The sequence below is a fragment of the Natrix helvetica genome (genome assembly GCF_964273705.1).
Source record: "Natrix helvetica genome assembly, chromosome: 1".
NCBI lineage: Eukaryota > Metazoa > Chordata > Lepidosauria > Squamata > Natricidae > Natrix > Natrix helvetica.
In genome coordinates, this window is record NC_138548.1 from 341,599,673 (window position 1) to 341,621,651 (window position 21,979).

Consider the following 21,979-nt stretch of genomic DNA (forward strand, 5'->3'; position numbering starts at 1 on the left):
GATCATCTCATGTCTTTTTTTAATAGGAATTTGGGGCACACATTTATTATGTATTAACAGTGAAAAAGTCTACGGAATTGATTTGGTTTCTCTGAGCAATGAAAAAAAAAAAAGAATAAACTACAAAGATGCCAGCATAATTCTTGCGTTCCTCCCTTTGGGGCATATTGGGTCGTTGTGATGCAACCAGAAATTCAAAACCCTTCCCAGACAGCTTGGCAAGATGGAAATGTCCTTGTCCCAAAGGTGCTCCTCCCAAAAGGCAATGGCTTTCTTTGAAAACGTTTAGCTTCTCATCCAAGAAGCTTCTTCAGTTCCGACTCATAGAACTGAGGAAGCTTCTTGGATGAGCAGCAGTGGTGGGAGTCCATTTTTTTTACTACGGTTCTGTAGGCATGGCGTGGCTTGGTGGGCGTGGCAGGGGAAGGATACTGCAAAATCTCCATTCCCTCCCCACCTCACTAACCTGCTTTCCAGCTCCATTCTCCTTGCAGGGCAACAGAAGACGACCAGGCCGATCAGCTGGGACTGGGGGGGAGGGGGGAGCGAATAGATGGGGGCGGAGCCAGCCAGAGGGGGTATTTGCCGAACTAGTCAAAATTTCCGCTACCGGTTCACTAGAACCGGTCAGAACTGGCTGATGAGAAGTAAAATGTTTTCAAAGGAGAAAAAAAAAAACCCCCACAAAGGTTTTAAACATTGTCTTTTGGAAAAGCACCTTTTGGGGGCAAGAAATGTATCAGGAACCCCAGTAAAGCTAGACAAGAATCCTTACTTCAGGAGGCAAAGACAAAAAGGCTTTAATAGGTTAAAGTAAGAAAGATACAGCAAGTGCCATAGCAAAAAATGAAATGAGAGTTACAGATTCCAGCTCCGTCCCATTCAGCTGATGCCTGGCCTGGCCCCCTCCCACCCCCCACCCCCCAGTTCCTTCTGGCACAGGTATGGAAAGGGAAACCCAAGGGTAGAATCAGGAGGCAGTGCAGTGTTCGGAATGCTCTGATCCCTATGGGAATGGGGGGAAGATGGATGGGGAAAGAGCACTTTCTCCAGGTTATGGAGTGACTTGGCACAAAAAGGGTTGCCTGTGTTTACAACACCCAACTTGCCTGCAATCATGACCCTTTACACATCATTAGGAAGGTGGACCAAGGTAGCCATCCAGCAATCACCTCTGAACAGCAGGCTCCAAGCCTCCAGGCCATCGACTCATCAAGGGACAAAAATGGTCCAGAAGTCTATCTCTCTCTCCCTCTCTCCCTCTCTTCTTTTCCCCCACCTGGTCCCCGCAGTACAGAAAATGGCAGGCTTTTTGTTTTTTGTTTTGTCAGTGACTGCAGGCAATCTTTTTGCAAGCACATCACCGAACTGCAACTCCCCTAGCAACTTCTGCAGAGGGTTGCTAGAGCAACCAATCCCACCTTCTCCACTAGTACATTCAGGGAGACAAATTACAGCAAGTGATCATGTGTTTAAAAAAAAAAAGGAGAAGAATATCAAGTCAACACAATCTTATACAAGCACAGTTTTTTTTTCTTCCAAAAATATTAAAAAGCACCCTCCCCTCCCCTCCCCTCCTCCCGACCCCGGGCACGCTGGCGAGAACGGTGAACAGCTGGGGGCAGCCCTCGCAGGTCTAGCCGCTTCTCATTTCACTCCTGAGCTGTGGCCTCTCTGTAGCCGCCCTAAGGTAGCGGGGCAGAGAGAATGAGAAAGCAAAGCTGTGGATTCCAGCCCTTGGCCTAGAACTGGGGAGGGAACAAAAGGAAATCGGTTAATTCAAAATTGTTATTACTACTGCTCATGTAATACAAATTAATCACTGCAGTTTTTAGGACAGTATCATAGAGCAGGGCACATCTTTCTCCTTCTGTCCTGGCTACTTTTTACAGAGGCACGGTTGAGAGCAGCTTTTTAACAAACTGCATCACTGTTTGGTTCGGTGACAGCAGTGCCTCAGATAAAAAGTCCATACAGAGAGTGGTAAGGACAGTGGAGAAGATTATAGCAAGCTCGCTTCCCGTTATTCAGGATACTGCTTATAAGCATTATGTGCTTAGAGCTCGGAGCATTGTGAGAGACCCCACACACCCACTTTACGGTCTGCTTCTGTTGCTCCCCTCTGGGAGGAGGTTTCGAAGTATTTCTAGCAGGACTTCCAGACTGAGTAACAGCTCTGTTCCCTATCCGTCTGGTAAAACTCACAAGATTCGTTTTTCTCGCCATGTAGATATATACATCCAAATTAGACTCTGCTGTTTCTCCATGTCATATAATGTATGTGGATATGTGCATAATTTTGCATTTATCTATTTAGTCATGTTTATGTAGTGTACATTGGAGGTGATGACCCTTTGAAAGCTGCATGCAACAAAATTTCATTTTAATGTATGCCGATTAGTGTACATTCAAAGTGACAATAAAGTTCTTCTAATGGCTTTTCAAACTTTTCCGCACTGCAAAACCTGGTTGCTCCAAAAATAAATAAATCCTTAAATTGTAATCCACCAAACAGGAGCCATGGTGCTTCTTCATGGGAGAACAAGGCCTTTTCTTTCCATTGTTAAAGGTACTTCTCAACATACGACTCTAGTGGTGCTTGCTCATCATGGTTATAGCAGGGGTGGGATTTGTTCGCATGCTCAGCAAACTGGTTGTTAAAACCAGTAGGATCCCACCCCTGGTTATATGCCTTAAGGGTCATTTGATAGGTCAGCCACATGACTGACCCATTTTATGACCTTTTTGCGGCAGTCTTCAAATGAATCACTGTAGTCATTAAATGACTGCCACAGTAGTTAAGTGGATCAACCATTCACTTCTGTTGTAGATTTGCTGAAAACCAAGTGTTATATTCCACAAAACTATCCTAAAACATGGTCACATGACCCCGGGAAGCTGAAAAATGACCGTCATATGCAGCTGTGTTGCCTAGCACCAGAAGTCTGACCAGGTGACTGCGGAGGGGTCCAAACGTCAGAACTTCAGAACTAGGTGAAAAGTCCCTTTTGGGGGGATCAGCTGTTAAGCAACCGGTCATCAGTAGAGAACTACCTGAATGTGTCACCCGTTCAGAGTACACCAGTCTAGGAAACCAAAGTCATGCAGGCCAATTAGGGTAAGGGTAAAAGAACCTTACAAATCTGTGCTTCTCCCCCCTCCTTCTCTCTTGTCTTTGTGAGAACTAAGGAGGGTTTTGTTTGAGACATTTTTGCAAGTTACAGTTCCGTCCCAGACTCAGGATCCTATGGTCTGACTGTTGTATAGGTAACAGCTCTTCCTCCTGTTCCTCAAGGTTACTCCTTTTTCCTGTTAGTGTGTTAGAAAAATGACTATGGATGCCGTACTGTATTTGAACGAAGCTCTTTTGTGGTCTTCAGTCTCTCCCTAGGACGGGTGTGTGTGTCGCAGAACAGAGTTTGAAAATATCTCTCTTATGAGCAAGATACAAATTACTCTGAATTTTGTAATGGAATAAAATACGCCTCCCATTATACTGCCCTCTCTCCTAAAGCTTTCACATTTAGTGTTCCTAGCACTCATATTCATACCATATAAAGCATGACATTCTACAAGGAACAATTGCATTCCCACTCTTTTCTCTAGAACTCTTTTCCACAAATTCCAACTCATTTATACACTATTTTTTCGCCCTGTAATAAATAATTCTTAATGGTAAATTGGTTCACAAAATATTCATTTTAGACTGTAAGCCTTATAGATGAGAGGCTTGAATTTAGGATTTCCATGCTTACAGATAATATTGGGGGGGGGGGGGGGAAGCCCTTCTTAATTCTAAAGGTTTTAAAAGACCACAACTCAATTTTCCCTTTTAATAATTTAAGTCCTGCCTAATAAGCAGCCAAAAGAGACTGGTGACTTTTGATATACTATTTGGACATCATTTGTATAAGGTGTCTTAATAAGTCCTTACATTCTTAAGGAACTCTTCTGCCACAATGCGAGCCCTAGCATTGACTGACAGCTTCATTTCACTGATTTCCTTGTCAATTTCCTCCATAAAATGAATGACAAAGTCCACCAGCTTGTGCTTGTACATCTGCTCTGTGTGGAAATTTGTAATCAAGAAGCTGATGTCATAGCCCTAAAAAAAAAAAAAAGTAACAAATTATTAGCATCAGTGAAGTCAAGACTCAGCCATCAATATTTCTATACTGTTGACTATTGATTCAGCATAGATAAAAATAATCTAGCTTTTTGTTTGGTTGCTTGTGATCTAAAGATCTAATATTGTACATAAGAAGTAAGTTCTGCCATATTAATATTTGAAATCAGTCTATGCTACCTACATAATGAGTCATACAGTTGAAAAAGAATCAAGAGAACAAAATATTCTATGTAATAATAAGGAAACATTACCAACTATGCTGTATTTATTTAGTTTAGTTAGTTACCTGTATTCAGCCTCAATCTAGTTTTTCCAATATTTGCATAAAAAATAGATATTGCCCTGACAGCTAGCACAAAAAACAAGTCTCACACCATTCATCCATGGTTAAACAGACCAAATCAGAGATAAAAGCAGTTCAATTTGAGTTTGTAAAAAGAGATTATTATTACTGATTTAAATATGCCTTATAGATAAGAGGCACTTTGAAATTTTAGGCCTGCTGGAAAGCTTAAGGTGTGAAATAACCCGCACGTTGGTACTACCACTACTGTCAACAGAATCACACACATAGGGCAACAATGACTTCATATAACCCACCTCAACTGGTTTCCGACGTAAAATGAAGAAGTTTTCTGCTCTCATCATCATGAACCGCATAAATTTGTGACATAGAATTTTCTCAATCTCATCAGCCTGCCGAATGAAAATAGGAATCCATGAGCCTTTTCTCCAGGATGAGCTGCAGCAAGTAAGCACCTCACCTGTAACACGTGTGGGAGGACTTACCTGTTTCACAGCAATGCTAACTCGCACAGAGTTGATAGAGCCTTCAATTAATACTTTCTCTTTCTCATTCCTGCTAATGATCACCGGCTGCAAGAGGAGTTCTTTGCTGCTTCTGCAAACCCCGAAAGACATTTTTACATCAGAGACTGGGCAATACAGAGGCCCATACATGCCATACTCTGGATATATTTTAACATATCCCTTCACCAGTCCTCATCCCACTCACTATATTTCCAAATCCACAATCATGAAATGTGCTACTCGTGATGAAAATTACGCCAAGAATGATCAGTGGCTGATCGGCTGCTGTATGTAAAATGGGCTTTGGGTGGCTTAACACATAGAATAAAATAAAATAGAATAGAATAGAATTCTTTATTGACTGTGTGATTGGACACACAAGGAATTTGTCTTTGATGCATAGGCTCTCAGGGTACATAAAAGAAAAGATACATTTGTCACGAATCATAAGGTGCAACACTTAATGATAGCCATAGGGTACAAATAAGCAATCAAATCATACTAGGAAACAATCAACATGAATCGTAAGGATACAAGCAACAAAATTACAGTCATAAGTTGGAGGAGATGGGTGATTGGAACAATGGGAAGTTTAATAGTAATAGTAATGCAGACTTAGTAGATAGTTTGACAGTGTTGAGGGAATTATTTGTTTAGCAGTGTGATGGCGTGAATAATGAATACATTATTTCAGCAACAGAAAAGGTGGCTTTATACCCTTTTTTTTACAGTTATGCTTTTGGTAGATTGGACTATAGTTTCTTTTTGCGTGTAGATTTATGCAAAGAATGAGTTAAGCAGTTCTGCTTTCTCTGGACAACTCCAAATGAATAACACCATAATCGAACACATAACATCTTACATAGCAACAGGACCAAAAGCTCGATGCTGAATTTTAAAACACTCCGGATGCTGACTGTGGATCAGACCATGACCCACTAATTGGAGTATACATCAGATTAGAAATAAATACTAGAAACAATCAAATCCTAACAAGATATAACCTAGAACCCAGAACAATAGAAGATTCAGGCTCGAAACAGATTTAAAGACCTGGATTTATGTATAGAGAACATGAAAACTTGTGGTAAGATGTTAACGTGCTTTTAAGCGACAAAGATATGAAGCGTGTAAAAAGAGCCGGAAGGAAAGAAACAAGACTGGCTATCAAACAAGGCCACAGACATAGCTATGGAAAGAAAAGTAGCAAAAGCCAAAAGAGTATAACTGAGTGCAGATTGCAGAAAGGAACAGACAGGGAAGAACAAGAGGCCTGTTAAAGAAATTCGGAGAAATCGCGGGAACACAAGGGAGAGTTAATAATGGATCATAATGTTTTTAAAAAAATGGAAGGACAATGCAGAATACTTGCGTAAGACCAACTCTCCCATCTGAGAGAGAAGGACCATAGGGCTGGAAGGGGTCTCGGAGGTCTCCGGCCCAAGGGAGGAGTTCTTATACCATCCCAAACAGATGATTGTCCAATCTTTTCTTGAAAACTTCCAGCGATGGAGAACCCACAACTCTGGGAGGGAAGCTGTTTTACTGGTTAGTTGCTCTCTGTGTCAAGAAATTTCCCCTTCATTCCAGGTGGGATGTCTCATTAACAAGCTTCTTATTCTTCCCTCAAATGTTTTGGAGAACAAGCCAACCTCCTCATCTTTGTGACTGCCCCTCAAGTACCAAAACTGGAAGTCTCACTAGTGCATTACAGAGCCGTGCCCTCTATTCTCGTGATCTTGATAAAAGGTAAAGGTTCCCCTCGCACATATGTGCTACTCGTTCCTGACTCTAGGGGGGCGATGCTCATCTCCATTTCAAAGCTGTCCCAAGACGTCTCCGTGGTCATGTGGCCGGCATGACTGAACGCTGAAGGCGCACGGAACGCAGTTACCTTCCCACCAAAGGTGGTTCCTATTTTTCTACTTGGAATTTTTACATTCTTTCGAACTGCTAGGTTGGCAGAAGCTGGGACAAGTAATGGGAGCTCACTCCGTTCCGCAGAGCTAGGGATTCAAACTGCTGACCTTTCTGACCGACAAGCTTAGTGTCTTAGCCAGTGAGCCATCGAGTCCCTTCTTATTCTCGTGATCTTGATGCTATCCCTCTGTTAAGGCAATCTGTTAATGCCTGCATTGGCTTTTTTGGCAGCTGCAGCTCACACTATTGGCCCGTACCTAAGTGGTAGTTGAATATTGCTTGCTGAGGAATTCTGGGAAATGAAGTCCACAAGTCTTAAAGTTGCCAAGGTTGGAGACCCCTGCACTAGGACATCTAGATCCCTCTTCTAGTTACTACTGCTGAGTCGGGTACTGACTGTTCTAGACTTGTGGGTTTAGTTTCTCCAGCCTAAGTGCAGGATCTTGCTTTTCTCACTACTCAGCTGTATCTTACTGGATACGGCCCATGGCTCTAGTCTAGTCTGTCAAGATCCTTCTGAATCTTGAATCTTATCTTCCAAAGTGTTAACAATTCCCCCCCGGGCTTTGTCTCCTCTAAAAATTTGACAAGCTCCTCTTCTATTGGGGATGAATGACTGGTGTTTGAGGAGAAAGTCAGATGAGCTATAAATCCCGCTGGCAAAAAAAGAAAGCCCCAAGGGATGGATGATCTCCCAGAAGACTGGCATAGAAACAATAAAGGCCGTAACAGCCCTCTGCCAACAAATATGGGGAAAAACAGCACGGCCTAAAGATTATCTACTCTAGAGGGAAGATTGAACACCTATCTTACCTATAAGGAAAAATTAAACGAATGTTCTAATGTGCCAGGATATTGTTGAAAACTCTGGACAAAATAAAAGTCCTCTAAGGAAAGAGCAGAAAGAACAGGGAACACAAATCTATATAGCTGATACTAAGAGGGCGATGGAAACAGCCAAAGATAATCAGAGCTCTAATAATGCTTTGCAAGATAGAAACACTGCTGCCTGATATTACCACCTAATGCAGCCACTTAAACTGCAATGCATTAGTGTTGTGGCCCAACAGCAGCCAGCTGTTGGTGGCACTGCCCTGGAGGCTGAGAAAGACTCTGGTGGGTATTCAGAGTCAGAGCAGGGACTAGAGAAGCCTGTTGGCCACCAGGTGGCGTCAGGGAGCAGTGAGGGAGAACAGAGGGAGGTTGTCCCTGACGTACAGATGTGTAGGGCTGCGAGGAGGAGGGAGCAGCTTTGGAAAAAGGGTCACAGAAGGAAATAGGAACAGGTGGCTACTGATTGGCCCCTCCCGGAGAGCTTATAAGTGGGGCGACGGGAGGGGAATTTTGCAGGAAACAACAATTTACTGATCCAGCCATAGAGAAAGATTGGGAGAATTTAATGAGTTCAAGCCTCGTTTCATAGATATAGCTTTCTGGGCTCCCAGCCAAGGGGTTGCTTATCTCCCTCCTTAGTTGTGGCAGACAGCCAAGTCTGCGTCCGGATATGTTGTAGAGGCTTGGGACAGAACAATTAGCTAGCCCTATTTTGCATTTTGGTATTATTAACCTGGTTCACATTTTATACCGTTTAAATATTTGCCTATCCGTTTACTCTCACAATTCAGTTTCTTGAAATTGAGCTGCAAGCATTCTTGGCAATCCAGAATTGCAGAGCTTCCTCTTTACACAATTTCAAATGGGTTGTTAGATCATTTTTCTCTAGCTGCAGGTGACTGCATTCTAAAATGCATACCCTGTTTCTCTGAAAATAAGCCCTCCCCAGATGATAAGGCCAATCGTGCTTTTGAGTGCATACGCTAAAATAAGCCCTCCCCGAAAATATTGCAACACAGCACCAGCCATGAGGTGACCACACTCGCCGCTTCCAGCACCTCAAAAATAATAAGACCTTCCCGAAAATAAGGCCAAGTGCTTATTTCAGGGATCAAAAGAAAAATAAGACCCTGTCTTACTTTCAGGGAAACACGGTAGTAATTTAGACAGATTTCCAAGGACATCCTACAGTTGCTCCAAAATACGGACACAAACCTTAAAAAATGTCCCCCCCCCCCCAAGCTCTAACTGTAGGTAGCTCAACAAGTCCAAGTAAAATGGATGAAAACAAAGTTCATTTGTATGCAGCAGCAGCCTTACAACATTTGATTAACACAATTCTGCAGAAAACTATTGCAATGGGCATATAGTTACCCAGATTCCTACATTATCTTGAAGAACTTTGTCTCAAAAAGATGAGGAAAGAAGTGAATCTTACAAAAATAAAGCTGTCGTCTATTAAATCAAACCACTGGTCCATTTGGCAATTTGGTTTTTTAAGGAAGGGCTTTTCCCACTGAACTATAGGCCTTCACTGTAGCTGTAACTATAGGCCAATGATGGCGAACCTTTTTGGCTCGCGTGCCATAAAGGGGGGGAGCACAGGGGGGGCATGTGTGGGCGTGCCGCACCTATAATGCAATGTGTGACACCCCCCCAGTGCGCATGCACACATGAGAGGCACTCCCCCCATTTTTGCATGCTTTTTTTGCCCTCCCCAGGCTCTCGAGGCTTTATAGGAGCCTGGAGAGGGCAAAAACAGCCCCCCCACCCCCACCGGATGCTTCAGGGACCTTCAGGAAGCTTCCCTGAAGCCTCCGGAGGACTAAAAACAATGCTACCAGCAAACTGGAAGTCCATTCCTGAACTTCCAGTTTGCCCATAGGGCCGGCTTTTTGTGCTCCGGAGGCTTCAGGGAAGCTCCTGAAGCCTTCGCAGGGCTTCCGGGGGGGGGGGGGGAGGCTCTTTTCACCCTCCCCAGGCTCCTATAAAGCCTCTGGAGCCTGGGGAGGGCTAAAAATGGCTTTAAAAAAGGCTGAACTCAGCTGGCCAGCTCGCACATGCCCTGACAAATGGCTCCCTGTGCCACCTGTGGCACGCGTGCCATAGGTTCGCCATCCTGGCTATAGGCCTTCTGTTTCTTAATAGAGCTTATAACTAATATAATCATACATACATAGATACATACCGTATATCTGTATATCTGTATATCTCTCTGTCTGTGTGTGTGTGTTTGTGTGTGTGTGTGTGTGTAATGCCTGAAAAGAGATGCTTACGTTTTAAGGAACAGTCTGCAAGTGGAATCTATGAAGTCTCAGGGTGGGACTGTGTAGGACCCCACACAGAGCAATTGTTTTATGCTAATTGGGGAGGGATTAGGATCAGGGTTGGGCTGGGCTAAAAGGCCACAAATAATCTTTGGAAGGAAATACAGAAAATACAACTGGAAAAATGTAACCAAGGTAAACCAAGATAGCAATATGACCAAGACATGAAGTATGGTAAAATATGGGGGTGGGATGGAATGGAGATCGAGCTAATAAAAGAAAACTGCTGTTTCTTCATCACATACAGTATATCACTTCAGATCTAACAACAACACAGCAAGAATACTTCTACAGATCTATACAAGAATTTTTTTTAATATTGATTCTTTCTAATTATTTACCTGTTTGTGTCAACTTAAGAATATAAAAGTTCTGGTAAATCACAGGCAGGCAGTATATTATTTCTACTGAGGCCACACTATGTGGGAAATCCCCAAGCAAAAAATGAGTCCTTAACACTGTCTGGCTTGTGTTCTATAGCAATTCATATTCTGAAGCTTGGTCTACATACAACTATCATTAATAGGACATATTAGTAACCATCACTGTATCTTATGCTAATGTGTTCGAAATTTGAAAACCACCTCGGATACATCTGAGTTATCTAGATATTTAAGGAATGATTGTGTGTCAAACCAGAATGGAAACAGCCCATAAATGATACACTCCATAATTTGTTAGCTAAACATATTGCAGGAGAAACTAATGAGTTGAATATTAATCAGACTTCTCATGTCATGCATGTAGACTAGATGGGTGTACAGTTAGCATTTTTATGTCACATAAAATACTGTTTTGTATCTATTAAAACCTAACACCCGTGAATCCATAAGTTCAATGTAGGAAAAGCAGTGTGCAGCAGCTGCCAAAAAAAGCCAACACAGTTCTAGGCTGCATAAACAGAGGGATAGAATCAAGATCACGTGAAGTGTCAATACCACTTTATAATGCCTTGGTGAGGCCCCACTTGGAATACTGCATTCAGTTCTGGTCGCCACGATGTAGAAAAGATGCTGAGACTCTAGAAAGAGTGCAGAGAAGAGCAACAAAGATGATTAGAGGACTGGAGACTAAAACATATGAAGAACGGTTGCTGGAACTGGGTATGTCTAGCTTAAGAGAAAGAAGGACTAGGGGAGACATGATAACAGTGTTCCAATATCTCAGGGGTTGCCACAAAGAAGAGGGAGTCAAACTATTCTCCAAGGCACCTGAGGGTAGAACAAGAAGCAATGGGTGGAAACTAATCAAGGAGAGAAGCAACTTAGAACTGAGGAGAAATTTCCTGACAGTTGGAACAATCAGTGGAACAGCTTGCCTTCAGAAGTTGTGAATGCCCCAACACTGGAAGTCTTTAAGAAGATGTTGGATAGCCATTTGTCTGAAACGGTAGAGGGTTTCCTGCCTAGGCAGGGGGTTGGACTAGAAGACCTCCAAGGTCCCTTCCAACTCTACTATTGTATTGTATTGTATTGTATTGTATTGTATTGTATTGTAAAAGGCAAGACAGACTGCCTAGAGCTGAGAAAATTGCAACATGAGTTCAGTGTATTTTTTTAAGCGCCAGATAATGCCCAAAGAAACATCCATACACTATTTATAAAAAGAAATAAAGGCAACGCTGAGGAAGGTGCGAAGGAAATGTATACGTTTATAAGCCATTTTATATCAGCAGCAGCCATTCATGACCTGTGGCTCCACCAGGAGCTAAAGGTCTATTTAAGAGTCACTAATTTGGAATTAAGCAGCGGTATGAGGCAATATCCCAACAGGACAGCGTAATATATAACAATATAGAAACCATGATCATTAAGCTGAAAGCTATTGCAACCATAAAATGAAGCAGACCATAAACAGAAGCAAAACAAGAATAAAAAATAAAATATTACAACCTTACTGATGAATCAACTAACTCTTAAAACTCAAAAGATTGAATAAAAAGCTTTTGAAATTCCCAGAAGCATTTTTTGGCTATAATTGTACATTTTTGTGATACAGTACTATGGGAAACCTCAGAAAGTGTAAGAAAAGAGACCAGAAGAGAAAGACATGCACAGATTCTTTTCACTAAAAACCTAGTCCAACAAATTAATTGAACATTCCTTCTCTGGTTCCATGACAATTGATAGGACATGTCATTCATTTTTGGTACCTCCATAATGTTTTCACAATTTCACATGCCATCAAATGTCTCTTTGTCTATTCTCTATACCAGTGATGGCGAACCTTTTTTGGCTCACGTGCCACAAGTGGGGGGAGCGCAGGGGGGTCGAGTGCGGGCGTGCCGCACCCATAATGCAACGCGCGACCCCTCCAGTGCACATGGGCGCACAACGCGCGATACTCCCCATTTTTAATTTTTTTTTTTGCCCTCCCCAGGCTCCAGGGGCTTTATAGGAGCCTGGGGAGGGCAAAAAGAGCCTCCCCCGACCCCCTGGAGGCCCTCCGGAGGCTTCAGGGACTGTCCGGAGGCTTCCCTGAAGCCTTCGGAACGCTTAAAACCACCCTCCGAGCAAACTGGAAGTGACTTCCGGGTTGCTCGGAGGGTCGTTTTAAGCGCTCCGAAGGCATCTTTGAAGCCTCGGACGGTCCCTGAAGCCTCCGGGGGGGGGGGAGGCTCTTTTCGCCCTCCCCAGGCTCCTATAAAGCCTCTGGAGCCTGGGGAAGGCGAAAAATAGCTTTTAAAAAGGTGAACTCAGCTGGCCAGCGCGCACATGCGCGCTGGCCAGCTGACAGGGCAGCGCCTCGCATGCCCTGACAAATGGCTCCGCGTGCCACTTGTGGCACGCGTGCCATAGGTTCGCCATCACGGCTCTATACATTTATATCCTGTCTTTTTAAATAAGACATAGCAGCCAACATGCCCAAATACTCTTTCCTCACAACAACCCTATGAAATGGGTTAGGCTGAGAGTGACTGACTGGTCCAAAGTCATCCAGCCAGCTTTCATGCCTAAGATGGGATCAGAACTCAGTTTTCTGGTTTCTAGCCTGGTGCCTTAAACCAAATTAGCTCCCTTATCTTTAATAGTTTTAATTGACTGTTAAATAGCTTTCAATTAAATTAAAACACCTTTAAACAGCTTTGCCATCAACTGCGCTTTGGGTTTGCGGCGTTCATAAATTAGGGCAGATACAGGTAGTCCTCGACTTGCAACAGGCTCAATTAGTGACTGTTCAAAGTTACAATGCCACTGAAAAAAAGTGACATATGACCATTTTTCACACTTATGACCGCTGCAGCATCCCCAGAGTCATTTGGATGCTTGACAACTGACTCACATGTATGACGGTTGCAGTGTCCCAGAGTCATGTGATCCCCTTTTTGCGACCTTCTGACAACCAAAAGCCAATAGAGAGACGAGATTCACTTAACAACTGCGTTACTCATTTAATGAGTGTAATGATTCACTTAACAAATGTGGCAAGAAAAGTCATGACTGGGGTGAAGCTCACTTAACAAATTTCTCTCTTAGCAACATAAATATTGGGCTCAGTTGTGGTGGTAAGTTGAGGACTACCTGTATTCTTATTTTAAAAGCCTATTTCCAGATCAATTTCTGAAGGAGGGGGGAAAGCTACACCTGACAAGGCTATGATAAAACTTTTTGGACTTCCTGCGGTGACGTCACTTCCATGAGGGCGAAGAAATGGTAGCTCTACTCGCTTTGCTCGAGTTTCTGTTGTGAACATCCTGAAAAAGGATGAGTTGAACCTGGAGGGATCAACAGGAGAGAGGGGAAGCCTGGGCGCCGAAAGAGGAAGCAAGCAACTTCCCTATCAGACGAGGGACAACCCCATGAAATCACTGGAGAAGAAATCGGTGTCCATGGCTGATTTTGGGTGATGATTGCCGCACATGAGGGAGAGAAAATAGCAACACAGCAGCATTGGTGAGAATATTTAAAACAACTAAAACAGTATAAATTCTATTAAAGACCCATTGAGCTAGAATTTCAAAGCTTTGAAGCTAGCTGGATACAGCTTAATATCGGTAGCTACAAGAAGAGAGAAAGCAAGCGATTTCCTATAGCAATAGAAGGTTTGGAGTGACTTGAGAATAGAACTGAGCAAAATTGAATGAGAGAAGGAGAGGATTGTTGGAGCGATATGGATAATAAACAGAAATTGGAGCCAGACAAAACAGTGACAATTGGGAAGAAGGGGAGAGAACTATTTCGGAATACTCGAGAGAAAGTGGGAGATAGAAGAGCAAATATCGGATCCTACTCTTGAGGAGGAAAAAGAAAAACCCTATACAAAAGAAGAGTAACAGCGCCATCTAGTGGAGAAAGAAATAAGAATTAAATAACAGTATACAGGATAATCCTGCTGATGCAATCTGAAAAAAAAATTTTTTTTGGGTGATCTCTGAAATCAGATTTAAAAAATTGAAGAACATTGAAAGAAGAAATATAAATGGAAACTGAACTGTGGTGAGATAAAATATTGTTAAATGGTATTGAACCATATTATATTTGGAAGAGAGAGTGTAGAGGATCTATGAACTATTGGTGATACTTTGAAATTATCAATGTTATAAATAGATGTCATAATATTATATAAGAATTAAAATTAAGGATTTATTAGCCTAAATATATTGTATACCTAGAGAATAGTAAAAAAAATAGTAATATAGTGTTGAAGTGGGGGGTGTAATTATTAAAGAGACGATCTAAGATTGTATACTGAATCAAATTAAGAACGTGTTAAGTTAAAATATATTCAATACTGCATGAATATTGTGTGGATTGACTTGCATACTAACCCGAATATATAGAAATTAAGTTGTTAGATTGTAGGATTGAATGATATTGAATTGAAATGTGCATGGAAGAGGGAAAGTTCAAAGACTGTAGGGGCTGGTACAAGAGAGTGGAAACAAGCAGTGGGCAGAGAGAAGTATATGTTATTGTGGGGCATATTATATCATGGGTGTCAAACTCGATCACGTCATGTGATATATCACAAGGTTTTTTTTGCCTTTGTGGAGCTGGAGTGGGCGTGGCCTGCGCATCCGGCCCGTGGGCTGCCAGTTTGACACCTCTGCATTATGTGAAGACCCAACTCTCTGGAAAAGGCCACAATGGTGGGAAAGATGCAAGAAAAAAAAAGGAAGAGAACGGCCAGCAGCAAGGCAGATGGATTCAGTTACAGTGGCAATGAATGCACCCTTGGGAGGCATGAAAAGAACAGGATTAAGAATAGACTGTCACAGAGAAAAATCTATATGGCTGCTAGGCACGAAAAATGATTGGGGGGGGGGTGACAGATGATTGATGTCTCCCCTGCAATGCAACCCATAAAAGCGTCATTCTGCCTCCCCTGAACCTTGAGCACAGACCTGACTTCCACCTCGGGTTTGTTGTGTCTCTCTACCACCTGGGAGGAGAAGTTCTCCAGGCACAAGGCAGCCTGCAGGGTGGCACGCACTGCGTTGAGGTAAGGGCGCAGAGTGGCTGTCTGTAGGAAGGAAAGAGAGAATAGACATAGAATTATTTATTGGCCAAGTCTGATTGGACACACAAGGAAGTTGCCTTTGGTGCATATGCTCTCAGTGTACATAAGGAGAATGAAAATACATTCGTCAAGAATCATAGGGTACAGCACTTAATGATATCCATAGGGTACAAATAAGCAATCAGGAAACAATCAATATCAATATAAATCCTAAGGAGAGGGGGTGGGGGAGAGGGAAAAAAAGCAGGGATCACGAATTTGGGGAGATCCTCCAGCCCGGATCCTTTGCAAACCCTCCCGCCGGTCCAGCAGTGATCTTCCTGCCCTCCCTCCGAGGCCGACGCTTTCCATGACCGCAGAGGCGGTCTTCCTTTCCCGGTGTTCCCAAGCTCCGATCCCAACGCAGGATCCGGCGATCCGGGCTTCGATCCCGGCAGACGGGTTTAAAGTAAGAGAGTTGTAAGGGAATTTGGAGGTCATCTAGCCCAACCCCCTGCTCACGCAGGAGTCCTGTACTAGGGATTCGAACCGCCGACCTTTCTGATCGACAAGCTCAGCGTCTTAGCCACTGAGCCACCTAGTCAGGGTTTGGTCGCCTCGCCTTTCTCTCTCCTTCCGCCTCGGCTCCCATCCCGCCTCGCCATGGACCGCTCTCAACCCAACCCCCAGCCCGTTATTTTTACCCCAGGCAGGCCTCCATCGCGTCAAGCCCCCCCGCCTTCTCTCTTCCTTCCCGCCTTCGGTCCCTCCGAAGCCCGCAGCCCACTCACCATGGCAGCAAAGAGAGACTAGCAGCCGCTGCAGACCTGCCAAGACCTGGTCCAGAAAACGGAAGCGGAAGTGGCCTCCACCAAACAAGACCTCCACTTCCGCGGTGGATGGGCCGTTCCAACAAGTCCCCTTCCTCCGGGTGAGCGCGCTGGATCTTCTTAACCCCCCCTCCCTTTTTTTTAGGTATTCACAACACACCAGGCGGCGGATGAAGCCTTTCTGTTACGGAGACCGAAACATCTCATGTAGGAACAGAGGTGAATTTATTTTCCTCCTTCCCCCCCGTTTTTTGGGTGAGTATGGTATGACCCATCCTCCCTGCCTCCATATTTGGCCATGAGAAAGAGGGACTGGGTGGGGTCAAAAGGACGCCCAGTTTATGTTTTTTTTTAAAGTGAGGCGTTCTGCGGCTCCGCGCGTTGGCTTTGCAACCAATGAGAGCGAAGCAAGAAAGGGAGAGCGCGGCCAATGAGAAGGCTCGGCCGCTGAGGCGGAAGGGGCGGAAGCCTCCGGGTAGAGAGAGAGAGAAAGAGAGAGAGAGAGAGAGAGATTTTTTTGGGTGGGAGACTTTTCCCTTCGCCCCTCCCCCCTCTCGCCGCTATGGCGGTTGGGAGCCACCCTCGCGCCCGACTGCTGCATCTCCGGGGGATACGAGGCGCCGCTCTTCCTTTCCTAGCGCGCTCCGAATGGGTGTAACCCGGAAGGAGCCTCTGGAACCGGAAACGCCCCCAATAATTCCCCCCACCCCGCCTTTCTCCAGCGCCCCCTCCTGGCTTGCTTCCCCCCCTCATTCATCATTTGTGTTTCTCCACCGTCCACGGTTTTTACAGTGCTTCCTTATATCCTTTTCCAAAGCAGCCTCAGGCTCCGTTTCCCTCCGTCCTCGTTTACCTAAGAGGACCTCGCTGGGCAAAAGAATTCCCCACGAATTCCTTGTCTTGTCTTTGCCTTCCCTCTGCAGGATTTACTCACTTCCATAATAATCTCGTCTGCGGGTTAGCTACCCTGTGGAAACCTGCCTTTGCCATAGTAGCAGCCCTTCTTTTCTGGTCATCTTTTATGCTTTTTGTTTAAATAACTTTTGTTTTTCCACTCTATGGATTCTTCCCAATTCAACGGTGCCTGCAGGGATGCCTCCGTCTCGGCGAGATTCCTGATTGTGAAGAGCTACCCGTCTCCAATATTTATGTAGGGTAAGATTTTTTGGGATTGGGAATAAAATCAAATAAATTCATTCCCTCGTCAGTTCCGCTGTTAGTTATTTATTTGTTTAGTTTGTCACTCATGTATAAGATAACAGGAATAAGAATAAACAGGAATAAGAACACAGGAAATGGGTACAAATAAATGGGGACAGCAGGACAGGGTTGTTAGGCACGCTGGTGCGCTTACGCACGCCCCTGTTGTTAACGTTGTTAATGTTGTTCTTTTCATGCTTGCATCTGTTGTGTTGTCTTTTTTCTTCTTCTCAGGCCCGGCAACAACCATGTCTGAACTGAAAGATTGTCCCCTTCAATTCCATGATTTCAAGTCTGTGGACCATCTGAAAGTGTGCCCGCGCTACACAGCCGTCCTGGCCCGTTCTGAAGATGATGGGATCGGCATTGAAGAGCTCGACACGTTACAGTTGGAGCTTGAAACATTGCTGTCCTCTGCAAGCCGCCGACTTCGGGTGCTGGAGACTGAAACCCAGGTCAGATGGTTAATTGAGCCCTCATAGAAAGAAGGGCCTTTAGACTGAGCCTTCCAGTTGGTTAGCTTCCGAAATGGTGACAGAAAATAACAATTGTAGCTCGCATTTGAACTGTGAGGTCGTTGGTGCTATCTCAGCTTGGTTGTTTTATTGCAGATGTCAAATTTGGTAACATCATCAGTGCTAATTTAATCTAGCACTGATGATGTTACCTACGTTGGTAGGGAAACATCTGCAAATAAAACCAACCAAGCTCAGAGAGCATTAAGGACCCCGCTTCTGACATGCATTAGCTTGACCACACACAACACAGAATTGTAAACAAATTAAACTATTCTCTTCCATCATCAGGGCTCTTCTGATGTTAGTAAGCATTCCATAATGGGGACAGTTCTGTTAAAGAACCCCTTTGCTGATTCCTCTTTCCAAGATAGATATGAGTACCTTGCTACATGATCCTTTAATCTACCTACTTATTTTCTTTCTTTCTCATCAGATCTTGACAGACTGGCAAGACAAGAAAGGAGACAGGCGATTTCTGAAAATTGGCAAGGACCATGAGGTGGGTCCTTCTATCAAACATAGCAAGCTCAAGAAGCAGAAGCTGGATGTGAAAGGAAGCCACAGCACTCCAGGACGGCCCAAATCCAAGAACCTGCAGCCTAAAATTCAAGAGTACGAATTCTCAGATGATCCAATTGATGTGCCCCGTATTCCTAAAAATGATGCACCTAACAGGTAACTATGATAGTGACTGCTATCATCTTGTCCATCATCATCATAAGTATCTACATGATGAAGCACGAAGAAGAAATGGGTGTATAGTTCATTAAATAGTTACAGCAGGAATGGGCAACCTCTAGCCTTTTTATTCAAAAGAGGTGGCAGGAAAAAAAATGGGGCTGCTAAATATATCCCCCAGTTTGCCATCCCTTGTCTTAATAATATCTGGCAATTATTATTGGTTCTTGTTACACAGATTGCGCTATCAGAATAAGTGCTCTGGGGTTCTCCACATGTTGAACTTCAATTCCCATAATCCCCCTTCTCAACATGACTTGCACCTGAGGCTCTTGGCTAGGAAAGGCAGTGTACTGCTTGTGTTGACTAAGAAAAGTTCTAGCTTCTTAGTACTCCATCTTTTAATGTGTTATGTTGGACTGGCATGTTGCCTGTTATAAGAAATCTTCCTGAACTATGGTTCTGTTTCCTTCTTGCTGTTCATGTTCATAGATTCTGGGCCTCAGTAGAACCTTACTGTGCTGACCTCACCAATGAGGAGGTTCGTACCTTAGATGACCTTCTCAAGCCACCTGAAGATGAAGCCGAACACTACAAGGTAAAAAAAAGCAGAAGCAGCTCATTCAACCTGTCCTAAATTTTGATTGAGTTAATTCTTCATACATCCCTCGCGTTAAACTGTTGTGTGGTACTCGCTTTGATCTAACACAAATTCTGTTATCGGGTTAAACGATAGGACTAAAAAGCTGTTGGATTCTATATTGACTTTAGTGGAGCCCAGAGCTAGTTATGCACATATTGCTAAACTACAACATAATAGCTGCAATCAGCACGACCAAGTAAGAGACAATAAGAGACACCGCCCCGAGTCCCTACGGGGAGAGGGGGCGGTCTATAAATTCAATAAACCTTAAACCTTAATAAGTGTTGCAGTTCAGTATTTGAAGGAACACAGATTCTCCATTTCTGACCTAGAGGTTCGTGATAATTGTAATTGCTAAAATATGTATATATTTTTTTGTATTGTTGATTTGTCCCAATATTTTCTGTGAGTCAAAGCTTTTGTAGTCGTTCTAAAGCAAATATGTTTTCTAAGGATTTTAAATGGTAGCATTTTCAAATTTGGATGGAGACAACAAGCTTTTTTCCTTTTAAGAATCCCAGAGTTACAAAACTGAAGAAAAAAAATCACTTGCCCATATGTCCATGGAAATTCTCAATCATCCAGATCATAGTTGTCCCAAATGTGCTTTTTCAAAAGGCAACTGGACTTGATTTTTCCTTGAAGAAGTTTTGTTTCTCATCCAAGAAGCTTCAATTCTGATTCAATGGTGGAGAATGGAAAGATTGATACTCCTTGCTGGTCGAATCGTTTTGAAACTGCTGAAAGGACTGTGTTGGGATATAATACCACCTATCTCCTGTTTACAACACCGTCCTTTCAGCAGTTCAAGAAGGTTCCACACCAATTTGCACTGTTCAGGTCACCCCGAGGGCATAGATAAAGCTCCAAGTGGCATCAACGGCTCCCAGAAAGAATGCTAATGACCAGATGATTGCAAGGAATATAAACTCTTCCACTCTCCACTCCACTTCCATTCAATCGGAACTGAAGAAGCTTCCTAGATGAGAAACAAAATGTCTTCAACGGGAAAAAAAAAGTCCCGCTGCTTTTTGAAAAAGCACCTTTGGGATAGTCACTTTTCCAACTTTATCTCCCACTCCCATTCCCCTCAGTGCTTCTTAATCTCTTCTCTTGTAGAATGATAAAGATGCTTGTTCCATGATTAGCGGAACAGTGGGCACAAATTAGGAAAGTTGCAGGACAGAAAAGCTGAGGTTTCATCCGTGTTTGCAACAGTTGGATTGTTTATTTATTATTTATTTATTACTTGAACTTATTAGTCGCCCCCTCTCCCCACAGGGACTCGGGGCGACGTACAAAAGTATTATATAGCGTACAGAGGAGGTAAAAATAAATAAATAAGTTACAATACCTAAAAAAGTTAAAACCCCAGTGAAATTAACCCTTAAAACTAAAATTACCAATTAAAAATGCCCTGGGCTGGAGAGGTTGTAGTATTATGCCAGGTCAGCTAGTCGAAACAGGTAGGTTTTCAGCTTCATACGGAAGGAGCGAAGGTCGGTTGTTGCCCTGATGTCTGGGGGGAGGTCATTCCAAAGGATGGGGCCCACTACAGAGAAGGCCCTACTCCTGGGCGCCGCCCTCTGGCACTCTCTGGAGGACGGCACCCGGAGTAGTCCCTCTCTGTGTGAGCGGACGGGTCGCAGGGATGTATGGGGCAGGACGCAATCCCACAGGTAACTAGGCCCTGTGCCATGGAGCGCTTTGAAGGTGGTAACCAGCACCTTGAAGCGCACCCGGTAGGCCACAGGAAGCCAGTGCAGCTCACGCAGGATGGGTGTTATATGGGAGAACCTCGATCTCCCCATAATTACCAGCGCGGCTGCATTCTGGACCAACTGCAGTCTCCGGGTGCACCTCAAGGGGAGCCCCATGTAGAGAGCGTTACAGTAGTCCAGGCGAGACGTCACCAGCGCGTGAGTGACTGTGCGCAAGGCCTCCCGGTCCAAAAGGGGCCGCAATTGGCGCACCAGACGAACCTGGTGGAACGCCCCCCTTGCCACAGCTGCCACGTGATCTTCCATAGACAGCCGGGCATCAAGGAGGACGCCCAAATTGCGCGCCCCTTCCACCGGGGCTAATTGGTCGTCCCCGATGGCCAGCGATGGCATATGCTGGTTGAACCGGGAAGCCGGAAGCCACAGCCACTCTGTCTTGGAGGGGTTGAGCCTGAGCCTGTTGTCATCCATCCAGACCCGTACGGCTTCCAGACACCGGGACATCACTTCAACAGCCTCGTTGGGGTGGTTTGGGGTGGAAATGTACAGCTGAGTGTCATCAGCGTACAGATGGTATCTCACCCCAAAACCACGGATGATCTCGCCCAGCGGCTTCATATATATGTTGAACAGGAGAGGCGAGAGGATCGACTCCTGTGGGACCCCACAGATAAGGGGCCTCGCGGTCGACCTCTCCTCTCCTGCCAACACACATTGCGTCCGGCCAGAGAGGTAGGAGCGGAACCACCGTAATACGGTGCCCCCGACCCCCAACCCCTCCAGACGGCGCAATAGGATACCATGGTTGATGGTATCGAAGGCCGCCGAGAGGTCTAATAGGACAAGGATGGAGGAACAACCCCCATCCTTTGCCCTCCAGAGATCATCCACCAACGCGACCAAGGCTGTCTCCGTGCTGTGACCTGGTCG

General features: G+C 44.3%; 2 protein-coding genes across 2 annotated transcripts in view; one reads left to right on the forward strand and one right to left on the reverse strand.

The window, feature by feature from the left end:
• On the reverse strand, window positions 1-16,389 carry ARPC4 (actin related protein 2/3 complex subunit 4). The gene is made up of 6 exons (XM_081947755.1): window positions 16,251-16,389; window positions 15,365-15,483; window positions 4,919-5,030; window positions 4,730-4,825; window positions 3,935-4,105; window positions 1-1,748 (listed from the first exon to the last, which is right to left on the reverse strand). The coding sequence occupies exons 1-6, from the start codon at window positions 16,251-16,253 to the stop codon at window positions 1,743-1,745; spliced, it is 507 nt and encodes a 168-aa protein (XP_081803881.1). The 5' UTR covers window positions 16,254-16,389; the 3' UTR covers window positions 1-1,742.
• The window catches only part of TADA3 (transcriptional adaptor 3), a 20,963-nt gene continuing 15,369 nt past the window's right edge, over window positions 16,386-21,979 (forward strand). The window contains exons 1-5 of the mRNA XM_081947579.1: window positions 16,386-16,508; window positions 17,380-17,444; window positions 17,724-17,944; window positions 18,441-18,682; window positions 19,178-19,283. Of these exons, the coding sequence (XP_081803705.1) occupies window positions 17,738-17,944; window positions 18,441-18,682; window positions 19,178-19,283 (555 nt within the window). The 5' untranslated portion in view covers window positions 16,386-16,508; window positions 17,380-17,444; window positions 17,724-17,737. The remainder of the gene's footprint in view (window positions 16,509-17,379; window positions 17,445-17,723; window positions 17,945-18,440; window positions 18,683-19,177; window positions 19,284-21,979) is intronic.

Bases quoted from the DNA above. Each gene is read 5' to 3' on its own strand.
- ARPC4 (XM_081947755.1), bottom strand. The intron at 5,031-15,364 runs GTCTGTGCTCAA...CGGGGTTTGCAG, and splicing joins AAACCCGAGGTGGAAGTCAG to AAGCAGCAAAGAACTCCTCT. The intron at 4,106-4,729 runs GTGGGTTATATG...TTTTTTTTTTAG, and splicing joins TACGTCGGAAACCAGTTGAG to GGCTATGACATCAGCTTCTT.